General features: G+C 53.5%; 7 protein-coding genes across 7 annotated transcripts; 2 read left to right on the top strand and 5 right to left on the bottom strand.

Annotated features, from left to right (window-relative positions):
* Nucleotides 1-930: 930 nt before the first annotated feature.
* Nucleotides 931-1,741, bottom strand: AYO20_06107 (hypothetical protein; the record flags this gene model as incomplete). Its single annotated transcript, XM_022644398.1, has 2 exons — nt 931-1,045; nt 1,113-1,741. The coding sequence occupies 2 exons, from the start codon at nt 1,739-1,741 to the stop codon at nt 931-933; spliced, it is 744 nt and encodes a 247-aa protein (XP_022499702.1).
* A 2,677-nt stretch (nt 1,742-4,418) lies between these two features.
* AYO20_06106 (hypothetical protein) lies at nt 4,419-6,141 on the top strand (the record flags this gene model as incomplete). The annotated part of the gene is made up of 5 exons (XM_022644397.1): nt 4,419-4,967; nt 5,039-5,313; nt 5,404-5,853; nt 5,945-6,028; nt 6,102-6,141. The coding sequence occupies 5 exons, from the start codon at nt 4,419-4,421 to the stop codon at nt 6,139-6,141; spliced, it is 1,398 nt and encodes a 465-aa protein (XP_022499701.1).
* Nucleotides 6,142-6,952: 811 nt separating this feature from the next.
* Nucleotides 6,953-8,289, bottom strand: AYO20_06105 (hypothetical protein; the record flags this gene model as incomplete). Its single annotated transcript, XM_022644396.1, has 2 exons — nt 6,953-7,604; nt 7,970-8,289. 2 exons carry the CDS (start codon nt 8,287-8,289, stop codon nt 6,953-6,955), a joined length of 972 nt encoding a protein of 323 aa, XP_022499700.1.
* A 677-nt stretch (nt 8,290-8,966) lies between these two features.
* AYO20_06104 (hypothetical protein) lies at nt 8,967-9,407 on the bottom strand (the record flags this gene model as incomplete). Its single annotated transcript, XM_022644395.1, has 1 exon — nt 8,967-9,407. The coding sequence occupies one exon, from the start codon at nt 9,405-9,407 to the stop codon at nt 8,967-8,969; it is 441 nt and encodes a 146-aa protein (XP_022499699.1).
* A 771-nt stretch (nt 9,408-10,178) lies between these two features.
* AYO20_06103 (hypothetical protein) lies at nt 10,179-12,535 on the top strand (the record flags this gene model as incomplete). Its single annotated transcript, XM_022644394.1, has 3 exons — nt 10,179-10,286; nt 10,391-10,603; nt 10,904-12,535. 3 exons carry the CDS (start codon nt 10,179-10,181, stop codon nt 12,533-12,535), a joined length of 1,953 nt encoding a protein of 650 aa, XP_022499698.1.
* A 772-nt stretch (nt 12,536-13,307) lies between these two features.
* On the bottom strand, nt 13,308-15,326 carry AYO20_06102 (hypothetical protein; the record flags this gene model as incomplete). Its single annotated transcript, XM_022644393.1, has 2 exons — nt 13,308-15,141; nt 15,193-15,326. The coding sequence occupies 2 exons, from the start codon at nt 15,324-15,326 to the stop codon at nt 13,308-13,310; spliced, it is 1,968 nt and encodes a 655-aa protein (XP_022499697.1).
* A 1,954-nt stretch (nt 15,327-17,280) lies between these two features.
* AYO20_06101 (hypothetical protein) lies at nt 17,281-18,712 on the bottom strand (the record flags this gene model as incomplete). The annotated part of the gene is made up of 2 exons (XM_022644392.1): nt 17,281-17,385; nt 17,474-18,712. 2 exons carry the CDS (start codon nt 18,710-18,712, stop codon nt 17,281-17,283), a joined length of 1,344 nt encoding a protein of 447 aa, XP_022499696.1.
* Nucleotides 18,713-19,441: the final 729 nt, after the last annotated feature.

The raw sequence follows: 19,441 nt of genomic DNA, 5'->3' as shown, positions 1-19,441 counted from the left end.
TGTGTCTAGCTGTCGCCCTCTGTGGTGAATTTTTCCCCCACAAATGTAGACACTCAAGCATCATACAAGATCCGCACGTGGCGAGCGGGCATGGGACACACGATCCAGTAGTACGAGTAGTCATTTCATGTTGTTGCTCGTAATCTCCCATGTGGAATCACAATGCCATATGCGGTGTGGCAATCTTGCCTCGTCAACTGTAAAAGCAAACATTTCCTTGTTGCTCTAGAGACATTGCCAAGACACTCGAGGGGTGTGTGTTTCAATAATGAGGAAGGGAGGGGAGAAAAGGTGTGACAGCAAGGTCGGAACGCGGTCATGACCAGTCGAGGAGAGGCAGAGGAAGAAGAGGAGGAGGGACAAGGGCGTGTGTGGCGTGGCGTCTTGTTCCATGCTGGTTTCGGCCACATGCAATTTCCCTCACAGCCACAAAGGTGTTTTTTATATCCACAACCTCCTAATCGGGACATTTACTTCTCCCCCCTGATTCTACATCACGTGTGAAGTATTTGGTAGGGCACAAACATACAAGGACTCTCACACAATAATGAATATCTCTAACAGAAATTTTACATCATACTCGTATACCAGGACAATAAGAAAAAGAAAGCGAACTCCCAGTAGCTCCGGTAAACAGGTATTACGCAATGCTAGCTACAGTGACCAAGCCAGCACCTCCTTGATGCGTCCAAAGATAATATGCAAAAGAAGGGACCATCTTCAAATCATGCAACTAACTACCCCATTGCACACTTGCAACTAATTACAGAAACACTCGCTGCTCTTCCCCTCGCATAGACAACCTCCCCAGACATGCTGCTTTGTTCCTTGGTATCAAGCAGGACTTGTTTGCTGTTCCTGCAAATGCAATGGCCATGTGGATCGTAACAGAAAAATGTTCAAAAGCCCTTCGTAAAAGTTGACACCCGCTTATGCCATGACCAAAACGGCGGCAGCAGCGAGACCAGCGAGAGCGAACGATCCAGTGTTGGCATTGGCAGCACCAGTGAAGGTGGCGACAGCAGGTGCGACAGGGGTGGCAGAGCTGTTAAAAATCATTAGCCCAACTCACTCCTAAAAGTTGCGTATTGCAAAAATGCTGAAAAACTTACCCAGAGTACGACCAGACACCAGTGGATTCGGGAGAGACAGGGGCAGCCGGAGCACCGGTGCCAGCAGCAGGAGCAACAGAAGACCACGGGCTGGGGACGTCAGAAGCGGGGGCAACAGGCGTGGCGGTCGTGGAGAGAGAGCCAGTGCTGTAAGTCCAGTAGCACCAGTCGGCCGGGGGAGCACCAGTCCATTGGGCTTCAATTGAGCTGAGCTGATCAGATGGCAAGAGGGAGAACCAGGCCGGGGGAGTGGTGGCAGTGTATTGACCGCAGGCGGCAGTCGTGGTGGGAGCCACAGGAGCCGAGGTGGTCGTGGTGGTCCAGTCACCCCAGGTGTGAGAGTCGGTGCTCACGGGGTCAACGGGCTTGCTGCTGGTGCTGCTGGCGCTGGTCCAGTCGCCCCAGGTGTGAGAGTCGGTGCTCACGGGGTCAACTGGCTTGCTGGAGGTGGTCGTGGCAGCGCTCCAGTCACCCCAGGTCTGGTCAGCACCAGAGCCGCCCTTGTAGGGGCAGTTCGTGACGGTGGGCTCGCACGAGGTGATGGTCACATCGACGGTGTCGGTGATGGTGGTGGTTCCGGCAGATGCAACGGCAGCAAGGCCGGCAGCGACAACAATGGTGGAGCGCATTTTTTCGGATTTGGTTGGATTGAGGTTTTTGAATTACCGGAATCGAAAAAAAGAGTAGATAACTTCGAAGAAACGAAGAACGTTGGGGTGGTGCTTTGAACGAGCGTGGGTGAGCTGAACTCGAAAGAATGGACGACCGAAGTCAAAGGCTTTGTGGGATACTGAAAGTCACAGCTTGAGTATAGGAAGAGAAAAAGGACGATGGTTCTGGGCGTCCTGAGCTTCTTGTACTGCTGTCACTAGCCAGGGAGATTGGAGGCCGGGTCGACGAGCCATGCACCGATTGAGGCTAATTCGCAGTATTCTCAGCGCAATTTCCCCAGCGGCGCCCATCAGACACCATGTCTGGCCACTACCGCGAATCCCAGGGACCCATGGTGGACAACGGCGAGGTGACAAACACCCAACAGGGGAATGAAAGGGGGCAACCGGCCAGTCAGGAGCCCGGAGAGTTTCGCTTCAGAGTTGAAAGGCATCCCACAGGCTCAAATTAAGGCTTCGGAGGCTTGCGCAGGTACCGGGGCAATCAGCCAGTGGGACGCGCCTCATGCAGCCACAGAGGATCTGGGCGTCGCTAGAAGGTCTTTCCAAGGTCCCAATGTAGAATGGTCCACAGCCCTGGAGTGGATGAGCCGCCGGTCGTTTGGGTATCACGGGCGGCAGCTGGTGGAGGCCCCATCTGCCCGTCTGTTCATCTGTCCATCAGTCCATCAGCCCAAAGAACAACCCAGAAAAACGTGTTGGGAAAGGAGCCAGGTCCCCAATAACAATAATAATATCCCAAATTTGGTGTGAGGCTGCCCACCCGAGATGGCCTTGACGGCTCCCCGTGGTGCCAGTGACGCGCTGGCGCTGCTGAGATGGCAACGTGAGCAGATGGACGCGATGGTGTAATATTAGTTTTTTCTGTGTTGTTTCACACTGATTCTCCGTTTCTCAGGGGGTTTGAATTTCTCCAGTGGCTCAACGCCGAGCCTCTACGGCGCCCTGATGTCCGTACTCGTCGCAGCTGAGCCTTCTGGGGCTGACGGTGTGAGATCTGGGCCTTTTCTTTTCCTTGTCGACCTGCGGCTTGTCTGGTTATGGAGCCGGTCTGCTACAACGTCTAGGTGCCTGATGCATATACATCCGCATATGGCAATGAAGTGCAGGCGGAGGTCGACTTGACACAGAAGTCGTCACTGTCGCGTAAGGTGCATCGATCGATCTGACTGCGCATAGATGATGATCCGCCATGCCTGCGTCTCACGGTGGTGATGTTGCTTTCGACATGGACGAGGTAACAACTCCGCATCGAATCTGACCTGCTCACCAAATACGCGAATGTAATTTCTCTCGCTCGTTCGGAGCCCGGACGGGCAGATCACATATTGAGAACAGACCTCTATCTCATGTCCAATATACGGAAACCCTCTTTGTGAAGGCTGCATCACAAGTTTTTGTGCCCCGAAATGAGATTCTGCTACTGCCTGCTGCTGTTGCGTCACGGGGCGATCTGATATTCATTGCTTAACCGTCCGAGTATCTGGTTGGATGCACCGGAAAATCCATGGGGTTGATAGACGGTGGAGGAAGGTATTCGCGGAGATGGGAATGCAAATCTCACGCGCTCCGCTGGTTTCCTGGGCGGGATTCGTAGCATGGTAGGAACTCAATCTCTATTGTTTTGGTTGCTTGTGTTGTCAGCTTCTGGACGCGAATGGCTAATGGCAAATGGCGAATGGAGGCAGGGCGAAAGGAATAATTCATGGCCATGACGGTGATGGCGTGTGTTGGGTTGGTGGCATGCGATTGGGTCGGACAGCCTGTCCTTTTGTTTCCTCCGCAGCTTCAGTCACGCCCAGAAGTTGTATTGCGCAGGCATGGCGCAGGCACTGCGCAAGCACTTCTTGGTATTTGCTCAACTCACCACTCACTACTAGACGCTTGGTCCTCGCACTTCAACTACGTCTCCTGCAACAACCATACCCCATACCACACCATGCTCGTCGTGCGTCCGACCAGTAATTGATGTCTTCTGTCTTCTGGCAAGGTGTGGTTCTCGATGACTGAATGCGATCAAAACTCGGTAAAGGCCTGGGAGGTGGTCGATCGTTACCATTTGCTGGCACTGCTGGGATGCAGCTTCTGGATATCTAATCCGGCTCAACCACAAACGTCATGACAACAGCTCTTCCTGAGCAGCCCTACCTACCCTATTGCCACTGTCAGCCTTACACAAAAATCTCCCGAGGAGTTACGTTGACCACGGACTTGCGCAGCCTCGTCTTACATCTCGTGCCTTCCGGGCCTCTCCCAGCATCATTGACTACGTCACGACTTGGAAGAGCCCGGTACATCGACTTTCGTGTGGGATGGCTATTGGGGGAGCTGACCACCGGCAATGCTCGTGTGGCGTGTTCATGACAGCTACATTTCCCCGCCCTTTGCTCATACAGGAGAAATATGTGGTTGAAAGCACTTCGACAACTGCCTGCCGAGCCTCGATTCCGTAGGCTTGCGAACCAGATTTGGAAGAAATGGAGCTGACGACCGGATGCTCTCGGTATGGACAGAATGTTGAGGTCATGCTGGTTGTTGAAGGCGAAGGGTCAATGAAAGCTATAATTCCCGCACAATTCCTTTGGCCCGCGTCCTGCTCTATGCCTGGATCTGTACTCATATTCCTGTCGTGACAATGAAGTCCTTTGCGGGTATTCTCTTGAGCTTTGGTGCTCTAGCAGCGGCTGCCCCTGCTCCTGCTCCCCAGCTGACTCTCACGCCCGCCAGCGCTCCCATCCCTCCTGTCCGAAGCAGTGAAGTGACAGGACCGACCTCTCATGGCCCTTATAACGGTCCTAGTCCGACGGTGACGGGAGCTTTGAGCGCGCCCGCCGTGGCTCAATCGATTGCTCCTGCTGGCCCTGCACCGGTCACGTATACCAACAACAATGGGTTGCTACAGGCTTCGAACATGCCAGTTCCGTATCAGCCGGCTGGCGGGCAGGGCACCAATGGAACCTTGCCATACTATCACCCGTTGTCCGACTTCGACTACGAGTCTCTGACTCTTGCTCTCTACCAGGAATGGATAGAGTTGGACCTGTTCCACAATGGACTAGCTCGATTCTCCGTCCAGGATTTCAACAATGCCGGATTGACGGCCGAGGATCGATTTTTGATCGAGTTCATGGCAAATCAAGAGGTCGGCCATGCGACGCTGCTCAGCAACATCCTAGGACCTGCGGTGAGTGCTCAAGCAGCTCTACTACCTGTCGTTGCGCCTTCAGGACTAACATGCATGGGGAACGAATTCAGGCGCCACCTCAATGTACCTACAACTATCCCTACACCAATGTACGGGAGTTTATCGACTTTTGCCAGAAATTAACTCGCTTCGGCGAAAGTGGCGTCTACGGTTTCCTCGGGCATTTGGACTCGCGAGAGTCTGCCACGTTACTGCTCGAGTCCATCTCCACCGAAGCTCGCCAACAGTTGATTTTCCGCCAGTTTGACGGTCTGTTCCCGATGCCGTTGTGGTTTATCCCTGGCATTCCCCAATCCTGGGCTTGGACATTACTGGCGCCGTATATGTAAGTCATCACCTTGTGTCTTGCCACGCAGGATCACTGCATGGCTACTCGTGCGAGTTGGCTCATGTCATGAACTGATCTCTTTTTCAGCTCGAGTTGTCCTGCGAACACAACCCGTTTGGCATGGCAGAATTTCCCTGCGCTGACCATCGTGAACAACCCGAATCCGGCAAAGACGAACCCCAATATCGGTCCCGTGTCGAACACCACCGGATCCAACCCATTGAACACCACCGGCATCGCGTCGAGCAATCTGTGCATCGACGCAGAGGGTGCCTCTTCAGACTGTGGTCCGGCAATCAGTCAGAACAAGTCCATCCCACTTTCGTATCCTGGCAGACCCATCCAATTCTCCTGGGGCAATGTGAACCAAACCGTCGGTCCTAACAACAGTTACATCACCGCGCGGTCGCCTCTGGCCGATGCGCCCCGCTACGCACTCTTCGTCTCCCAGCTCAACGCCACGTTCATCCCACTCGTCAACGTCAGTGGCAACACCGCCGCGGCCGTCCAGCCCAACATGTCGACCTTTGCTGGAGAGTAAGTCCCTTCCCATTCAATCTATACAACATTCGATCGTTTCGGGATGAATCTTGTGTCAGATTGTGGGCTAATTGTCTGATTGCTTCAGCTCCGCTGTCAACGCGACCATGTTCATCGCATTGACCAGCCAGAACCCATACGTCACTCCGTTCAACTTGTCCATGATCAATCCGTAAGTTTTTCCCCACATTTCCCAGAAAATATGAAATAGGTATGAATATATGTGCTGATGAAAAAAAAAACAGATATGTTTACGCTGGACCAGCTTTGTACCAAGCTGGTTAAAGCGTGATGGGTGCAGACATGTTGTGATTGATTGGAAAGGTGAGATGGATGATGAGTATTGGTGAATAATGTATGGACGATCGTTAATATGCCGACGACAGTCACCAAATCGGGCAGGGGAAGAAGATAGAAAAAGTAATTAGTACAGGAAAAGAAAAAATTGGACATGTGTATGTATTTCACATGGCTTGTATTCTTCTGAAGGACAAGGAAGTTGTCAGCCGTAAAACATCCCAATACACGCTCGAGTCTTTCATCTTTGGCGCCTGCTCTTAGTCTTTACGAAATGGATTTCATTCTCTATATCATGATATGACCGTGTGTGGACTCATTCTCCAAGAGTTGGTCAGAGTATGTTTCGCTTAAACTGCGTTTCGATGAATTATTGCTCAAGATATATATCGCTGGACTTTCGTTTTTCGAGATTTATTGGCTGAAAACATGGCGCTTGATTGATTGGTGATCATTCGAGAGTCGTCGTTAGACGTCGTTAAAAATCGCTCATATTGTGTTGTGTTGAGATGTGATGAAATGTAATGAATGCAATGAATGACAAGTGGTTAGAGAGTTAGAGGGCTAAAAAGCATAGCTAGGTATCTATATTTTCCAGTGATTGAGTTAACTTGGTCTTATTTGTCTCGAATGAGGGATTGGTTGAGTGAATGAATAAAAGATCAGCTGAAGCCTGGCCATGACCCTTCAAGGCCGATAGATGATCACGGCCGGCGATGAAAATGAAAAATGCAATGCAATGAAATGAATAGAAGAAGTCAATGAGAAAAGAGGGGGGGAGGACTCACGCCTCTCAACCTCAAATCGTATCCCCCTCCCTGACCCAGCCCCAGTCCCTGTCAAACTTGGCCCAGCCGCCGGCCTCGGGCTCCTCCAGCATCTTCATTTCGTGCACGACCATGTCGTAGGTGCCCTCGCCGGGAATCTGGCCGGCGCAGACGTTGCCGCCCATGGCAATGTTGAGCAGCACGACAAAGTCGGCCATGGGCCGCGTGCCGCTGGGTATGGGGGCCTTCATGACAGCCTGCCCGTCGATCCACCACACCAGTCTGCCCTGGCCCGTGGCGGGGTCCTGGGCCCACGCGAACTCGAAGCGCACGGGTCGTCCATTGGCCATGCCGTGTACGGGGGTGGCGACTACACGGTGCTTCATCGTGTCCTGCGGCGTGTAGAAGCCCCAGTGTAGGCACGAGTGGTTGACTCCGTCGCCGTTCCAGGTCTCGGCAATGTCCACCTCGCCATCCGTCGGCCACGCAAACGGCTCGAACGGCAGCAACCAGAACGCTGGCCAGATGCCCCCCGCACACGGCAGCGTTAGTGTTGCCACCAAGCTGCCCTGGGGACGGGACAGCCGTTGTCGCGAAACGAGGCGTGCCGAGGTGTATCTCTTCGCAGGGTCTGGGTTGTTCGGCGATGCGATGGCGCGCAGAACGAGGAGGTGGTTGGGCGTGCTGTTGAAAGCAGAGCACAGAGAGAGCGTGCATAACGTTAGATACTGTGTCTCGGCTCAAGTGGTTGCAACACAAGAATGCAGGATGGGAGGGTAGTATCTGCATATGGTAGGAATGTGTTGCTGATCATGATAGAACCAGAAGCCTAATTATCACAGGACCGACCGCTCTAGTCTTGAGCAAGTTCCTGTATTTTCGAGAAACTCTCCAAATACCAGAAATACCGATGCTCGTCTTCATATCGCGAACCACGAGGCCCCGGACTGCGGAAAAGAGAGAAGGGTGAGGGTGAAAAGACAACACTCCGCGGGCTTCTGACAAGTGTTCACCTTTCGACCCAGAAGTGGGACTTGGTAACAACTTACTAGAACGAATTCTCCGCCTCGGCTGTATAATGCTCGATCTCATTATTTCCCCATCCGTTGTTGTTTCCCAGCTTATGCTCCCACTCGGCGCTTATGGGTGTTCCGGGATCGAAGCGCGCTTGCCAGTATATCGTCGGCTGCGGCGGGAATCCCGGCTGGCCCTGCTGGTTGGGATGTGTTGCTTGCGGGATTGCTGGAGGATACTGTTGCGGTGGTGGAGGTTGATGTCGTTGCTGGCCCCCAGATAGAATCTTCTGCCCTTCCTGCTGGAGGTCTTTGATCTGCGCTTTGAACTGCGCGAGGGTGTTTTTGAATGGCATGGCTACTTTTGACTTGGGCACTACGGCGCAGACACGATCGTAAACCGACCTTCTCTTTTCTTTTCGAGAAGCTGAACGCAGTTCAACGAGTACCTAGTAAATAGTAGGTGGGATGCTTGCTTTTTCTTGGTGGGTTGGGGATGACGTTGCTCGCGTCTTGGTTCCTGGCGGGTGCCTGGAACAATGCTAATGCGTTCCGGCGCATCAAACAACCAACTTCTTCCAGTTATTATACACCAGTGGCACCTCTGCATATCAGTCAGTATCGATTATAGTCAGTGTAGGAAGCTTTGTCTGAAGGGTACCAAGTACCATTATAGGAGATACGCTTTGCTCCTGTAAGTTGATCGCTTGTGGGGGGTTGTTGCTCGTGGGCAGATGGCTCAATGACGAGGGTGTTCGATGAGAACCAGAATCGGTGTCTTGCAGACATGGCTGCATCGAGGGCCATCATGTAGTCGACGGCGATGTAACCAAGATGCTCCGGGTGCTCAAAGAATGGGGAAAAGAAGTCGAGGATGGAAAACAGGATGTGAAAACTCTCTCTCTTATTCAGTAGCCGATGGCTACAGAGCGCTCGCTCCGTCCAACACTTGCTCACCCGAGCTTCGTACACAAACGGCACATGAGCTCTCCCCGGCCGAGTCAACCATCATGCTCGTTGGCAGGCTTCTTTTCTATTCAACCTTGTTGGCTTCCTCCTCTGTGGCCTGCTCCGCCTTCATCAGCCCCCAGCGACGCATGACGGCCTCCTCGGCCTCCCTCCGAATCCGGTCCCGCTCCTCCTTTGTATAGCCGTCGGGGGTGTCGTCGTCGTCATCATCGACGACGGCAACACCCCCGGCGGCTTTCTCCTCCTCTTCCTCCTCCCAGGCGGCCTTCTCTGGCGCGCCCGCCATGCCCTCAGTCAGGAGCCATGGCTCCCGGAATACGAGCGCCTTCAACTCCATTATGGCGCCGATGACCGTGGCGCAGGTATGGCAGCGTTTGAGCATGCTGCCCCAGGGGTTCTCCTCCGCAACGTTGCACCACTTGCGGTCCTCCTCCTTCTGGAGGTAGACCTCGCAGAAGTTGTAATTCGCCTTCTTGCAGGCGTCGCACTTGTATTTGAAGCACATGTCGGCCTGTGACTTAGAGGTCTCTGAGTAGGTTGATGTGCTTGATTGAGTGTCTGTCGCTGGCGAGGTTGGTGAGTCTGAGAGGAATGCTGACAAGGACACCTCCACTGAGAGCAGTGAATGGGTGCCGGGTAGAGATGTGTGAGATTCGTGAGAGGAGAGACGTGAAGCTAGATCGGTAGGCTTGAACGTTTGTTTGAATAGGTTGCATGGGCTGATGGAGGAGGAGGATGGATTCCAGGCCTTTGTCGCGCCTTGGATGATGATCTGTCTCAGTCTGTCCTTGAGAGTGATTCTGCAATTTGAGATGAGTTGAACACTGAGATGAATGTTTTCAACACAGTGCTGGGGTCTTTGCTGTTGACAGTGGCGCTTGGCGGCATCGTGGTGCGGTAGAATCGTCCTTTAGAAGAGAACATCCTAGAGAGGAAAGCAGGGCGAGTCGCCTTGTTGTCTTCCTGCAACATGATGTGAGACATCTCGTGAGCAAGACACCTTTTGCCAGTAGTTGACTATCTCGGAGAGAACGTGAATCCAGACTGTTGGACTTTCCAGCAGATGGTCATCGCAAGAGAGGAGCAAGGCTCGGGCATCTGAAGATACAACCTTGAAGACACAATCTGAAGGTGGTCGACTGCGAGAAGAGTGACATCGACGTTGACAGACCTTTTTGAAGAATTCGGTGCGTGTGTCCTGCTGTGAGGTCTGCTAGATGTGTTAACGACATCATCGCTTAGTCGGCGACGTGTTAACAGGTTCACTTTAGCAACAATGAATCCCCTTCGACTTGCGCAGACCTTTCACGGTCTTCTCTCCAAACCTCGCGGGAATTCGCCTCAGAAAACCGCTGAGCGATTGAACGCAACTTCAAGCTCAGAGGTACGTCTGCTCCAGTCCTTGCGTGTCTCTGGCTATATGAGACGCAACCCACGACCTCCATCGTGAAAAGACAGGACATCTTTTGACCACAAACTTTTGAACAGCTCGGCGGCGAATACCAGCAGATTCTCACCCCAAGCATGGCCTACCAACGACATATCCACAACCATCCGAATGGCGAAGATTACTGCGCCGGGTGCTGGATTTGGGGTCAAGTCCACGACCACGACGATGAGAATAATTGGGAAGACGACTCAAGCTCCGACAAGACCCCAACTCAGGCCTCTTACTTGGAAGCGAGAGAACTTCAGCGCAATGTGAGTCAACCACACGAAGGCCATCATCTGAGACATGACAGATGAGAAAGAGGAAGAGGAAGACGAATAGAGACAAGGGATAATGCTGATATACGGACAATTGTATATCCGGTCCCTGGGCGCCCAGACCAACCAGCTTGTGGCGTCTGTCTGCGCCACAAGCGCCACAGTCCCAACACTGAGCCTCATCTTCTTGCCTGTTCCTATTTCATCATTGTCCATCTCAAGACACGATCATCCTTTATCATGGTCAACCTCATTTGGACACACAGAGGAAGCTAACGTATCATCTATATCCAGGTTTCTGATCCTATGGCCCACGAATCGGCCGCAAGTGACGATACCACCATGGCCGAAATCGAGGACCACTTCACAGTCTTTGTCCGGCTCCCCTTTAATCGGGGTGACTTTGTCGATCCTCCCCCTGTGGCTTGGTCTGCAGCAAAAGAGCGAGCACTATGGGATGTCATGTCTCGTCAGTCCAAGAACAATGAAATCGACTGGAAGGCACTATCAGAGAGATTTGAGGTGACCCAAGCCTTTCTCCTCCAACAAGCGGCATGGCTCTACGAGCGACAACTGTCCCAAGTTCGGGCACAGATGCGACGAGTTGGAAACAGACAATCTGCTACGCCCTCCCCGGCTCCGGGATCAGCTTCCGCCAGCATGGTGGGTGGCCAGGCGATGAAGAGAGCTGGCAGTGGAGGGTCACGTGTTCCTTCTCGGTTGTCCACCCAACACATTGGAAGTCCTGTTGCGGGAGGAGGAGACAGTACGCCAGGAACTCCTGCTAAGAGCAGGACTTCACTGCCGTTCCGGAACACGTCTGGGCCAGTTGCAGCTGCCGGAGGTCCACAGACCAGGGTGGCTTCTGGAACATCAAGACCATTGTCGAGGCAATCGTCCAAGGATGCAGAGGCTCCGCAGTCTAGAAGAGGCAGTATCCAGCATCCATTGGCAAGATCACCAGGCCAGACCCGAAACAATCAACCCCAATCATCTGACTCGGAAGATGAGATGACTCAATCCCGCATTATGGCTCGTCGACCAAACCCCTCGTCTATGCACCGCCGCGTTCTTTCCTACAGGAAAGAACTTCAATCCCAAAAGGGTGCCACTAGTAATTTGGACGACAAGGGCCTTGCACAGAATCCGCCTACCCATGACGAGGAAGACGATGAAGAAGACGAGCCATCCTTTCTCCCATTTGCCAACCCCCCAACCGAAACCAAGCCTCGGCCATCATCTTCCTCCCAACAGGATCCTGGTGCAACATTGCGCGGCGCTTTGCAAACACAGCGACCCGGCATGCAGCGTCGCACGACATCGGAACGCATAGTCTCGTCTCCCACCATCGAGCCGCCGACTCCCGTCCAGACCCAACGGAATCCACCAACCGTGTTATCCTCGACCTCATCGCCGTCATCCCCTACCTATCCCGCTGCTGCAAACACAACCTCGACTCGACCCACGCCTCGAACCGATGGCCAATACTCTTCTCAAGGTAATACGACAACCCAGCCGCCTGCCATTCCGAGGCTCGGCACGCCTTTATCTTCTCCCCACCGTGCGCTTCTCCACACCAACTCTCAGTCCGCATCTGCCGCAGCCTCGCCTCGCCGCCATGGCACAGGCCCAGGGTCCGATACCTCACCTTCTATGGGATCCTCTTTTTCTGACCTGGATGATACGAGTGTTACGCAATCGGCGTTGGAAGAAGCATTGTTGAGCGGAATGGGGAATACCACGATGACGACGCATTTTGGAGGGTTTGGAGGCAGGGTCACTAGTGGAATTGGACAAGCTTTGAGGTCAAGGTATTTTGACGCAAGAGGTGGTGAAGGTCATGGTCGTGGAGGTGCAGGCGGAGCAGGAGGAGGAGGAGGTGGTGGTGGTGGTGGTACCGCAGGTGGTAACGTGAGCGAGAGATGAGAATAAGGGCGCTAAGAACTCACCGAAGCGGGTGAACTCAGAATGAAAGTTGCATGGGAATGGAATTGGGACAAGGCAGGGCTGGGAAACGGAGCTTTGGTCGCGAGAAAGAGGAATACAAAACTCCAGCCAAACTGAACAAAGCACCAAGCATGCATGTACGTGGTGCTTGCTGGCAGAAGGATTGTCTATGTCGGAGTATGACTTGGCTTTGCTCTCAACGCGATCACAACAGTGTGCTATTGTACCATGACATTACCAGGATGGGTTGCTGGGATATCAAATGAGATGAGATCGGATCAGATCTCCCAACAGAACAGCGTACTTTCAAATTTCCAGGTTGTTAATAACAACGCGCGAATCATGTAGATCTGATCGTATCGTATGGTATCATGTTCCGATCCGGGAATAGGAAAACGTACATGAACATACGCATACGCGTACGCATACGCGTACGCATAGATTCAGTCTTGATGTTGCTTGCGTTTGCAGAGAGTACAGTAGGACTCAGGGAGGAAGGAGGGCCAAAGACAGAAAGAGATAGACCGTGCTAAAACCAGGCTGACCAAAGTCGAGCGGAGTTGAGCCCCGTAGAGCAAGAATATCTAGCGAGCTAGGTACATACATAATTCCATTATCCTAACCCTTTTTCCTGGGTGCAAGCACGCAGCGACGCAGACGCGGGGGGATACAATATGGGATCCCTGCCGCTCTGGTTCTGCCTCTGCCTCTGCCTCCGCCCCTGCTCTGCTCGCCCGTCTACCTGTACTGTCTACACCTCATCCCTCTTCCGCCCGGGTTTGCCGCTGCTCTTGGACTCGTGGGCGAGATTCTTGCCTACCGAGCCGGTCGTCTGCGTCCGCGTGGACCACGACGGGGTTGCCGTGACTTTGCCGCTGTGGCTGCTGCCGCTGGCGCTGGCACTACCACTTCCGCTGTGCTTCGCCGAGTGGCTGGCGCTGCCGCTGGCGCTGGACCCATCGCCATCGTGGTGCGTGGCGTTGCCCTTGAATTTGCCGTGGTTGGGAAAGTCCTCGACGGTGGCGTTGTGGCCGTAGCCGCGGTATCCACGGACGCCGCGCTTGCGGTGCTTGTCGAGGTGCTGGATGTGCTCGACGCCGCCCTTCATGTAGTCGACCATCTTCTCGCCGAGGGTGCGCTTGCGCAGGGCGTCGTCGACCGCCACGCCCGGGTTGGCCGCGTACCAGGTCTGGTAGGCCGGGCAGGTCTGCGCGACCGTCTCGGGCACCTGCAGCGACGTGAGCTGCTCCTGGTGCTCCAGCAGCATCACCACCATGCCCGCCGACAGGTGCCACGCGATGTGGCAGTGTAGGGGCCACACGCCCGCGTTGTCCTGCGTGTACTGGATCACAATGTACGACGGGTTGTCCGGCGTCGCCTGTGCCCAGAGCATGTGCACGTCGCGCCGCTGCGGGTTCGACGGGTTCGTCACCGTGCCGTCCCAGGTGCCGAAGCCCTCGGCCAGGACTTGGAAGTCGTGCCCGTGCATGTGCATCGGGTGCGGCGCCGGGGTGGTGTTGATGATGATGATCCGCACTGTGCCGTTGGTGCCCGTGTTGATCACGTTGTACTGTGGTGCGAATTCCGTCTGTCCGGCAATCGCCTGCGAGAGCAGGCTGCTCGAAAGATCTCCGTCGTAGCTCACCCCGTTCATGGTCCAGTGGAAGACTCCCGAGGCGTCGGGGGCGCCGGCAATGGTGATGGTGATGGTGGTGTCTGCTTCGGCCACGGGCATCACGTACTGGGGAACCGTGCTCGCCAGAGGGTCGTTCTGGCAGTTTGAATTGATGGGCGGTTGAGCACCAGTGCTTGTGGGGACGACACTGGGATCAGACCCCGTGTAGTAGATGATTCCCTGACCATTAGGTCCGTTCGTGTCTCCGCAGGGGGAGTTGAAGGCCCTGAGCCAGTAGGTACCCGGAGCCTGGTTGGCGGTGACAAGAACATCGACACGTTGACCGACACCAATGGTGACAAATTGCGTCTGGTAAGGCTGAACAGGGACAAAGTCATTGGCGATGACCGTCAGCTGGTGTCCGTCGATCGAAATGGTCTCGAACGCCGACGCGCCAGTATTAACGAACCGCAGCCGGTATGTCTTGCCGGATTCGAACTCCCACGATGCGTAGGGGACGACGGAGCAAGGGGCACCGTTGGTGACATTGGCACAAGGATATTGGCCGACACCTGCGACGAGGTTGGAGTCAGAGAACGGTCGGAAGGGCTGGCCGGAGCTGCTGGGAGACATGACCAAGTTGACAATATCCTCGTAGCTATCATGGAACCAGTCCGATACCAGGATGGGATAGAGGTCCACATCGTAGCCAGCGTCGTTGGGACCGTGGACGACGATGGGCCCATTTACGCCCGCAGAGTACTGTGCAGAGTAATGGGCGTGCCACCAGGAAGTGCCATACTCGTCAGCACGGAATTTGTAGGTCAAATTTCCACCGGGGACGATTGGGCATTGGGAGACAGTGACGACTCCGTCGTAGTATGGAGTTCCAGGTTGATTCAGGCCATGCCAGTGTATCGACGTGGGCTCCTCGGGACCCCAGATTTCGTTGTGAACATTAACTTCGATCCTGTACAGGTTCAGCAAAACCACTCAGTAACAGCCCCGGGCATTCTCGTACCAGTCACCCCAGTTTGCCTCGATCAAGGGACCTGGATATTGGCCATTAACGACAATCATGGCTTGCTGCACTCCATCAGGGGCATATGTCCCTCGAGAGACGGTGAAGTCATAGTATCGTGTAACGCCTGGCATCAAATTCAGCCTCGTTTAAACATCAACTCCAAGAAGACCAAGCGGACCAGTATCGGGTATGTCATTCTGGGGATGTGATCCAGAAGCTGTTCGATCCCCCCACGGGCAATCACCACCCTGAAAAAGAAATGTTAGCGGAATGATCTCGTGAAACATTTCCGGTCTCTCTCAGGCTTACTCCCATCCATTTTCCAAGAGGTCCTGGTTGACCAGCCAGAACGCTTTCAGCAAACACAGCGCCCAAAAGGGCCGAGACCAAACCTGTCCTCATTGTCGACAGAAACAAGGTCAAAGACTGGTCGAATAAGTGTGTAACCAGGAGAAGAGAATCCCGTACAACACTCGAGCCCGACGGAGTGTATTTATGTCGACTGCCACGGACTGAGCTGACCAGCAAAGCGGCGGGTCCAGACTTTGGCCTCCATTTGCAAACTCCCGCGAAGCGGTAAGATCAACTAGACTTGTTGGGCTAGCCATTTCTGGATGTTACGAGCAGTCATCAAACTAGGTAACAGGCAAGCCTGTCAAAAAGCACGGACGGGGCTTTGGGGGGAGAACTGCTTAGGCGAGCTGCTCGTAATTGGAAAGTCGTCCAGGAGCAAGGAGAGGAGGGCCAACATGAGCTTTGCCCTGCGGCGGAGCAGAACAGTCTGAAGAGACAAGGACCCGGAGCGGCCGTTTGGCCCCTGCCCGTGCTACTGAAGTATATTGGAGTTCAGGAAGAAATGCTTTTGAGATAAGCGACGGCGCGGCTTACTGCCGTGGCAGTAGCAAGCAGTGACGGAACAGCGTGAGCGAGGCGGTCAGATACTGTTGGATGCCTGAACATATGGCCCTTGTAATCCATCATAAGAGTTTGGACCTCGATCGTCTCCAGGGGATGGAGAAGTCGTATGTAGGACAAGGTTGAGACTGGCCCCGGGGGTTGAAAAGCATCTGTTTGGACAGTAACGGTCATCCGGGCTGAAATGCTTACATAGCGGGGAAACCAGAAATAGTTCATCGTTGTTCTTTGTCTCGAGTCAACCGACTGCGTCCAGGCTCCAAGCGGCATGTCATTGTCGAGGTCTTCACTGCGACATCCCGAGCAAGGCATGTGGCTGTTTCTCACCGACAAATTCTGCTTGAGGCAAAAGGGGCTGGCTGGTGCAGTCAGCGTGGTTGATTTACCAAAGGGAATCGCGGAGTGTCTGAGACCCTGTATACTTTGAACTCCGACATTTGGAGGCTGAGAATGCAAACCCTCTCAAGAAACACCCCGAACGGAATTTTCGGCTTCCGATACGAGCTGAAACCTGTACTGCTGAAGCGCAGGTACTGCAGCGGGCAAAGCATCTGGGCCCGTCAGCACCAATGCTTGGGTGCCAATAAGATGATGCACAAGACTGACTCCGCGCGGGGACCAGCAGAGCAGCAATAAGCCAGGCTCTATCAGGTATGCCTCAACTGCAACAGGGGAAAAAGGTCTCGCAGGGTGGAAAAGGCGGGTCTAATTGGGAAACCTAGTGGCCGTGCCTAGACAAGCGAGCTGTTGACAGCGCATGTGATAGCAGACGACAGTACTGCTTTTATATAAGAGAGCACCACGAGCGCGCTGCCAGTAACAAGTCTCTCCTTCCTCTAGTTGCCGGAGGGACCGGACAACCACAAGAATCCGAACATGATACGTTCACGTTGCCCTGGTTGGGCCCTGCCCCTCGAAAGGGGGAGTATAGATTGTTCTTCTCTGGGCCGTCCTATTGGGATCCAAGCAGAGGTTTGTGGCTATTGACTGCCCGGAGTGTATGGGTATACGTCCATCCACGATAAAAGGGTCATTGATAGACAAGACTGCCACTGCTTGGTGGCGGGATTCGATATGAACCAACAGCACTAGTCCACCAGTTCAATCCGTCAAGTCTGATCGAAGCATCTGAATCGACTCCATTTTTGGCGGCTTTGGAAAGCAGATCGTTTACACCCACTCTCTGGGTTGCTTGAGCACTTCCATTAGCTCCCTTTCTTTCTCATACTGAGCGTCTTCTGCGTTCTCTGGATTTTCCGGAATGCCAGTGCCACACTATTCTACATGTTAGCTTCGAAATTCGACAAAGTATCAAGATGGAGCTTTGCTTCAAGTTGCAACGCTGTGTTTGGGTTCGACTTACAACAGGATGCATGTATTCCCACCGGGCTGTTAATGGCAGACTCATGAGAATGCTTTCAACGCGGGCGCCAGGTGTTCGCAGCCCAAAGCTAGTGCCCCTGTCGTTGATGAGGTTGAATTCGACGTATCTTCCTCGTCGAATTTGTTGCCATAGTTTCTGTTGGGGCAAATAGGGCATATCCTTTCTCTTTTTGACGATGGGTAGATATGAGGGTAAGAATGACTCAAGACCGCTGACGACAAATTGGAAAATCTCTTCCTGCGGGTTCCGCGAACCAGGCCGCGAACTCGCTTCGAGATCATCGAAGAAGATGCCACCAATGCCTCGCGCTTCATTTCGATGCGGAATTCTGAAATAGGAGTCGCACCACTTCTTGAACCTCGGGTAGTAATCTTTGTCGTGCTTGTCACAGGCGGCCTTGACGGTCTTGTGGAAATGTTGGGCGTCTTCTTCAAACAAATAACAAGGCGTCAAGTCTGTCCCTCCACCGAACCACCAATTTTGCTGCGACGTCCCAGTTGCATTGACGGGGTCCCTGGGATCAGATGTCTCAAAGTAGCGGTAGTTCATGTGAACGGTTGGAGCCATGGGATTATGAGGGTGCAGCACGAGTGAGATTCCTGCTGCAAAGAAATTCAATTTGTCGACATCCGAAGCAACAAAGGATTGGTGATCTGAACGCATCTTCTCAATGGCAGGGCGTGACAACTCTCCATAGACAACGCTGATATTGACACCAGCTTTCTCGAAGACATTGCCGTCCTGGAGAACGCACGAGATGCCGCTCCCGCCGGCTGGTCTTGTCCATTCATCCCGCCTGAACTTCATACCATCCACATTCTCCAGCGCAAAGACTATCCGATTTTGATGTTCCTTAATGAGAGCCTCCATCCGCAGTCGCATCGGGGAATTGCGTGTAATTTTTTGCTTGCTCTTGGTCACTTCATCTACCTCGGCCAGATTAACAGGCTGAATAGGTGGCGAGTCGTTCGCTATAGGAGTCGCATAGGACATATTGTAGGCAAACGTGCCAACAAGGAGCGTCCCGAGGGACAATGGGAGGAACAGCCATCGCTGTCTGCGATGACTTCGAAGCGGTAGCGACTGTACAGCTGCGGGAGAACTGGTAGAGTAGCGAATTTGTACCTGAGAAAGATTGACAGAGAACCGGGGTCCTATCTTGAGTAGCGAACTGTGAGAAGCTCGCACAGAGCTCCAAGCAGACCTGGAAACACTCATGGTCAATTGTTTACTGAGCTGCTCTGAGACGGCATGAATGAAAAAGAATGCAGGTCGACAGGTCGAGAAGATGCAGGTTTATTGCAGGCCTAATAGTTCCATTGAATATGTGTTGCCACAGGACCACCGAGAGAATCAAATATTCGTACCCGCCGTCAGGTCATTGAAGCTGTAGCATTACGGCTACTCAACTTTTTTACACGAGACGAAGCTGGAGAAACGCGCTTCGGGTTCTCCACCGTCACATGACAAGGCTCTTGCTTACCACCCAATCCAACCGTGGTCGACTGACAGAGGCGTCGTGGCAATATTGTTGGGTTTTCTGTAATTGATCTTGTCTCACCCGAAAACCTCTCTCTTGGAGCCGGCAACTGAAAGCATTCGAACCAAGTCGCGGGTACTAAAGGGGCACAAGTCTGGCCATAGATGGGCGCTATTGATGCAAGCAAATTCTGGAACAAAGCAGTCACAAAGAAGTCGACTCAAAGGACTCGTGTACCCGGTACTCGGTAGGTGTGACCATTCTCTCCTTGTGCTGTTCCTAGAACGAAGATATGACGTGACTCACTCGCTCATCTTTGATTAAGATCTAGCCTCGTGGCCAAATTCGGAGGCTGGTGAGGCAAGTCATTAATCAGGCTGAGGCGCATCCCGTGATCGAGAACAACAAAGTCATTTTGGTGAGTTCGAAGCTTGCTTAGATAACGCGGGGCAGTCATTCGCTCCAGG

The sequence above is a fragment of the Fonsecaea nubica genome, assembly GCF_001646965.1.
Source record: "Fonsecaea nubica strain CBS 269.64 chromosome Unknown Scaff37, whole genome shotgun sequence".
Taxonomy (NCBI): domain Eukaryota; kingdom Fungi; phylum Ascomycota; class Eurotiomycetes; order Chaetothyriales; family Herpotrichiellaceae; genus Fonsecaea; species Fonsecaea nubica.
The sequence above is the reverse complement of the archived record's forward strand: the minus strand, read 5'-3'. Positions and strand labels throughout refer to the sequence as shown.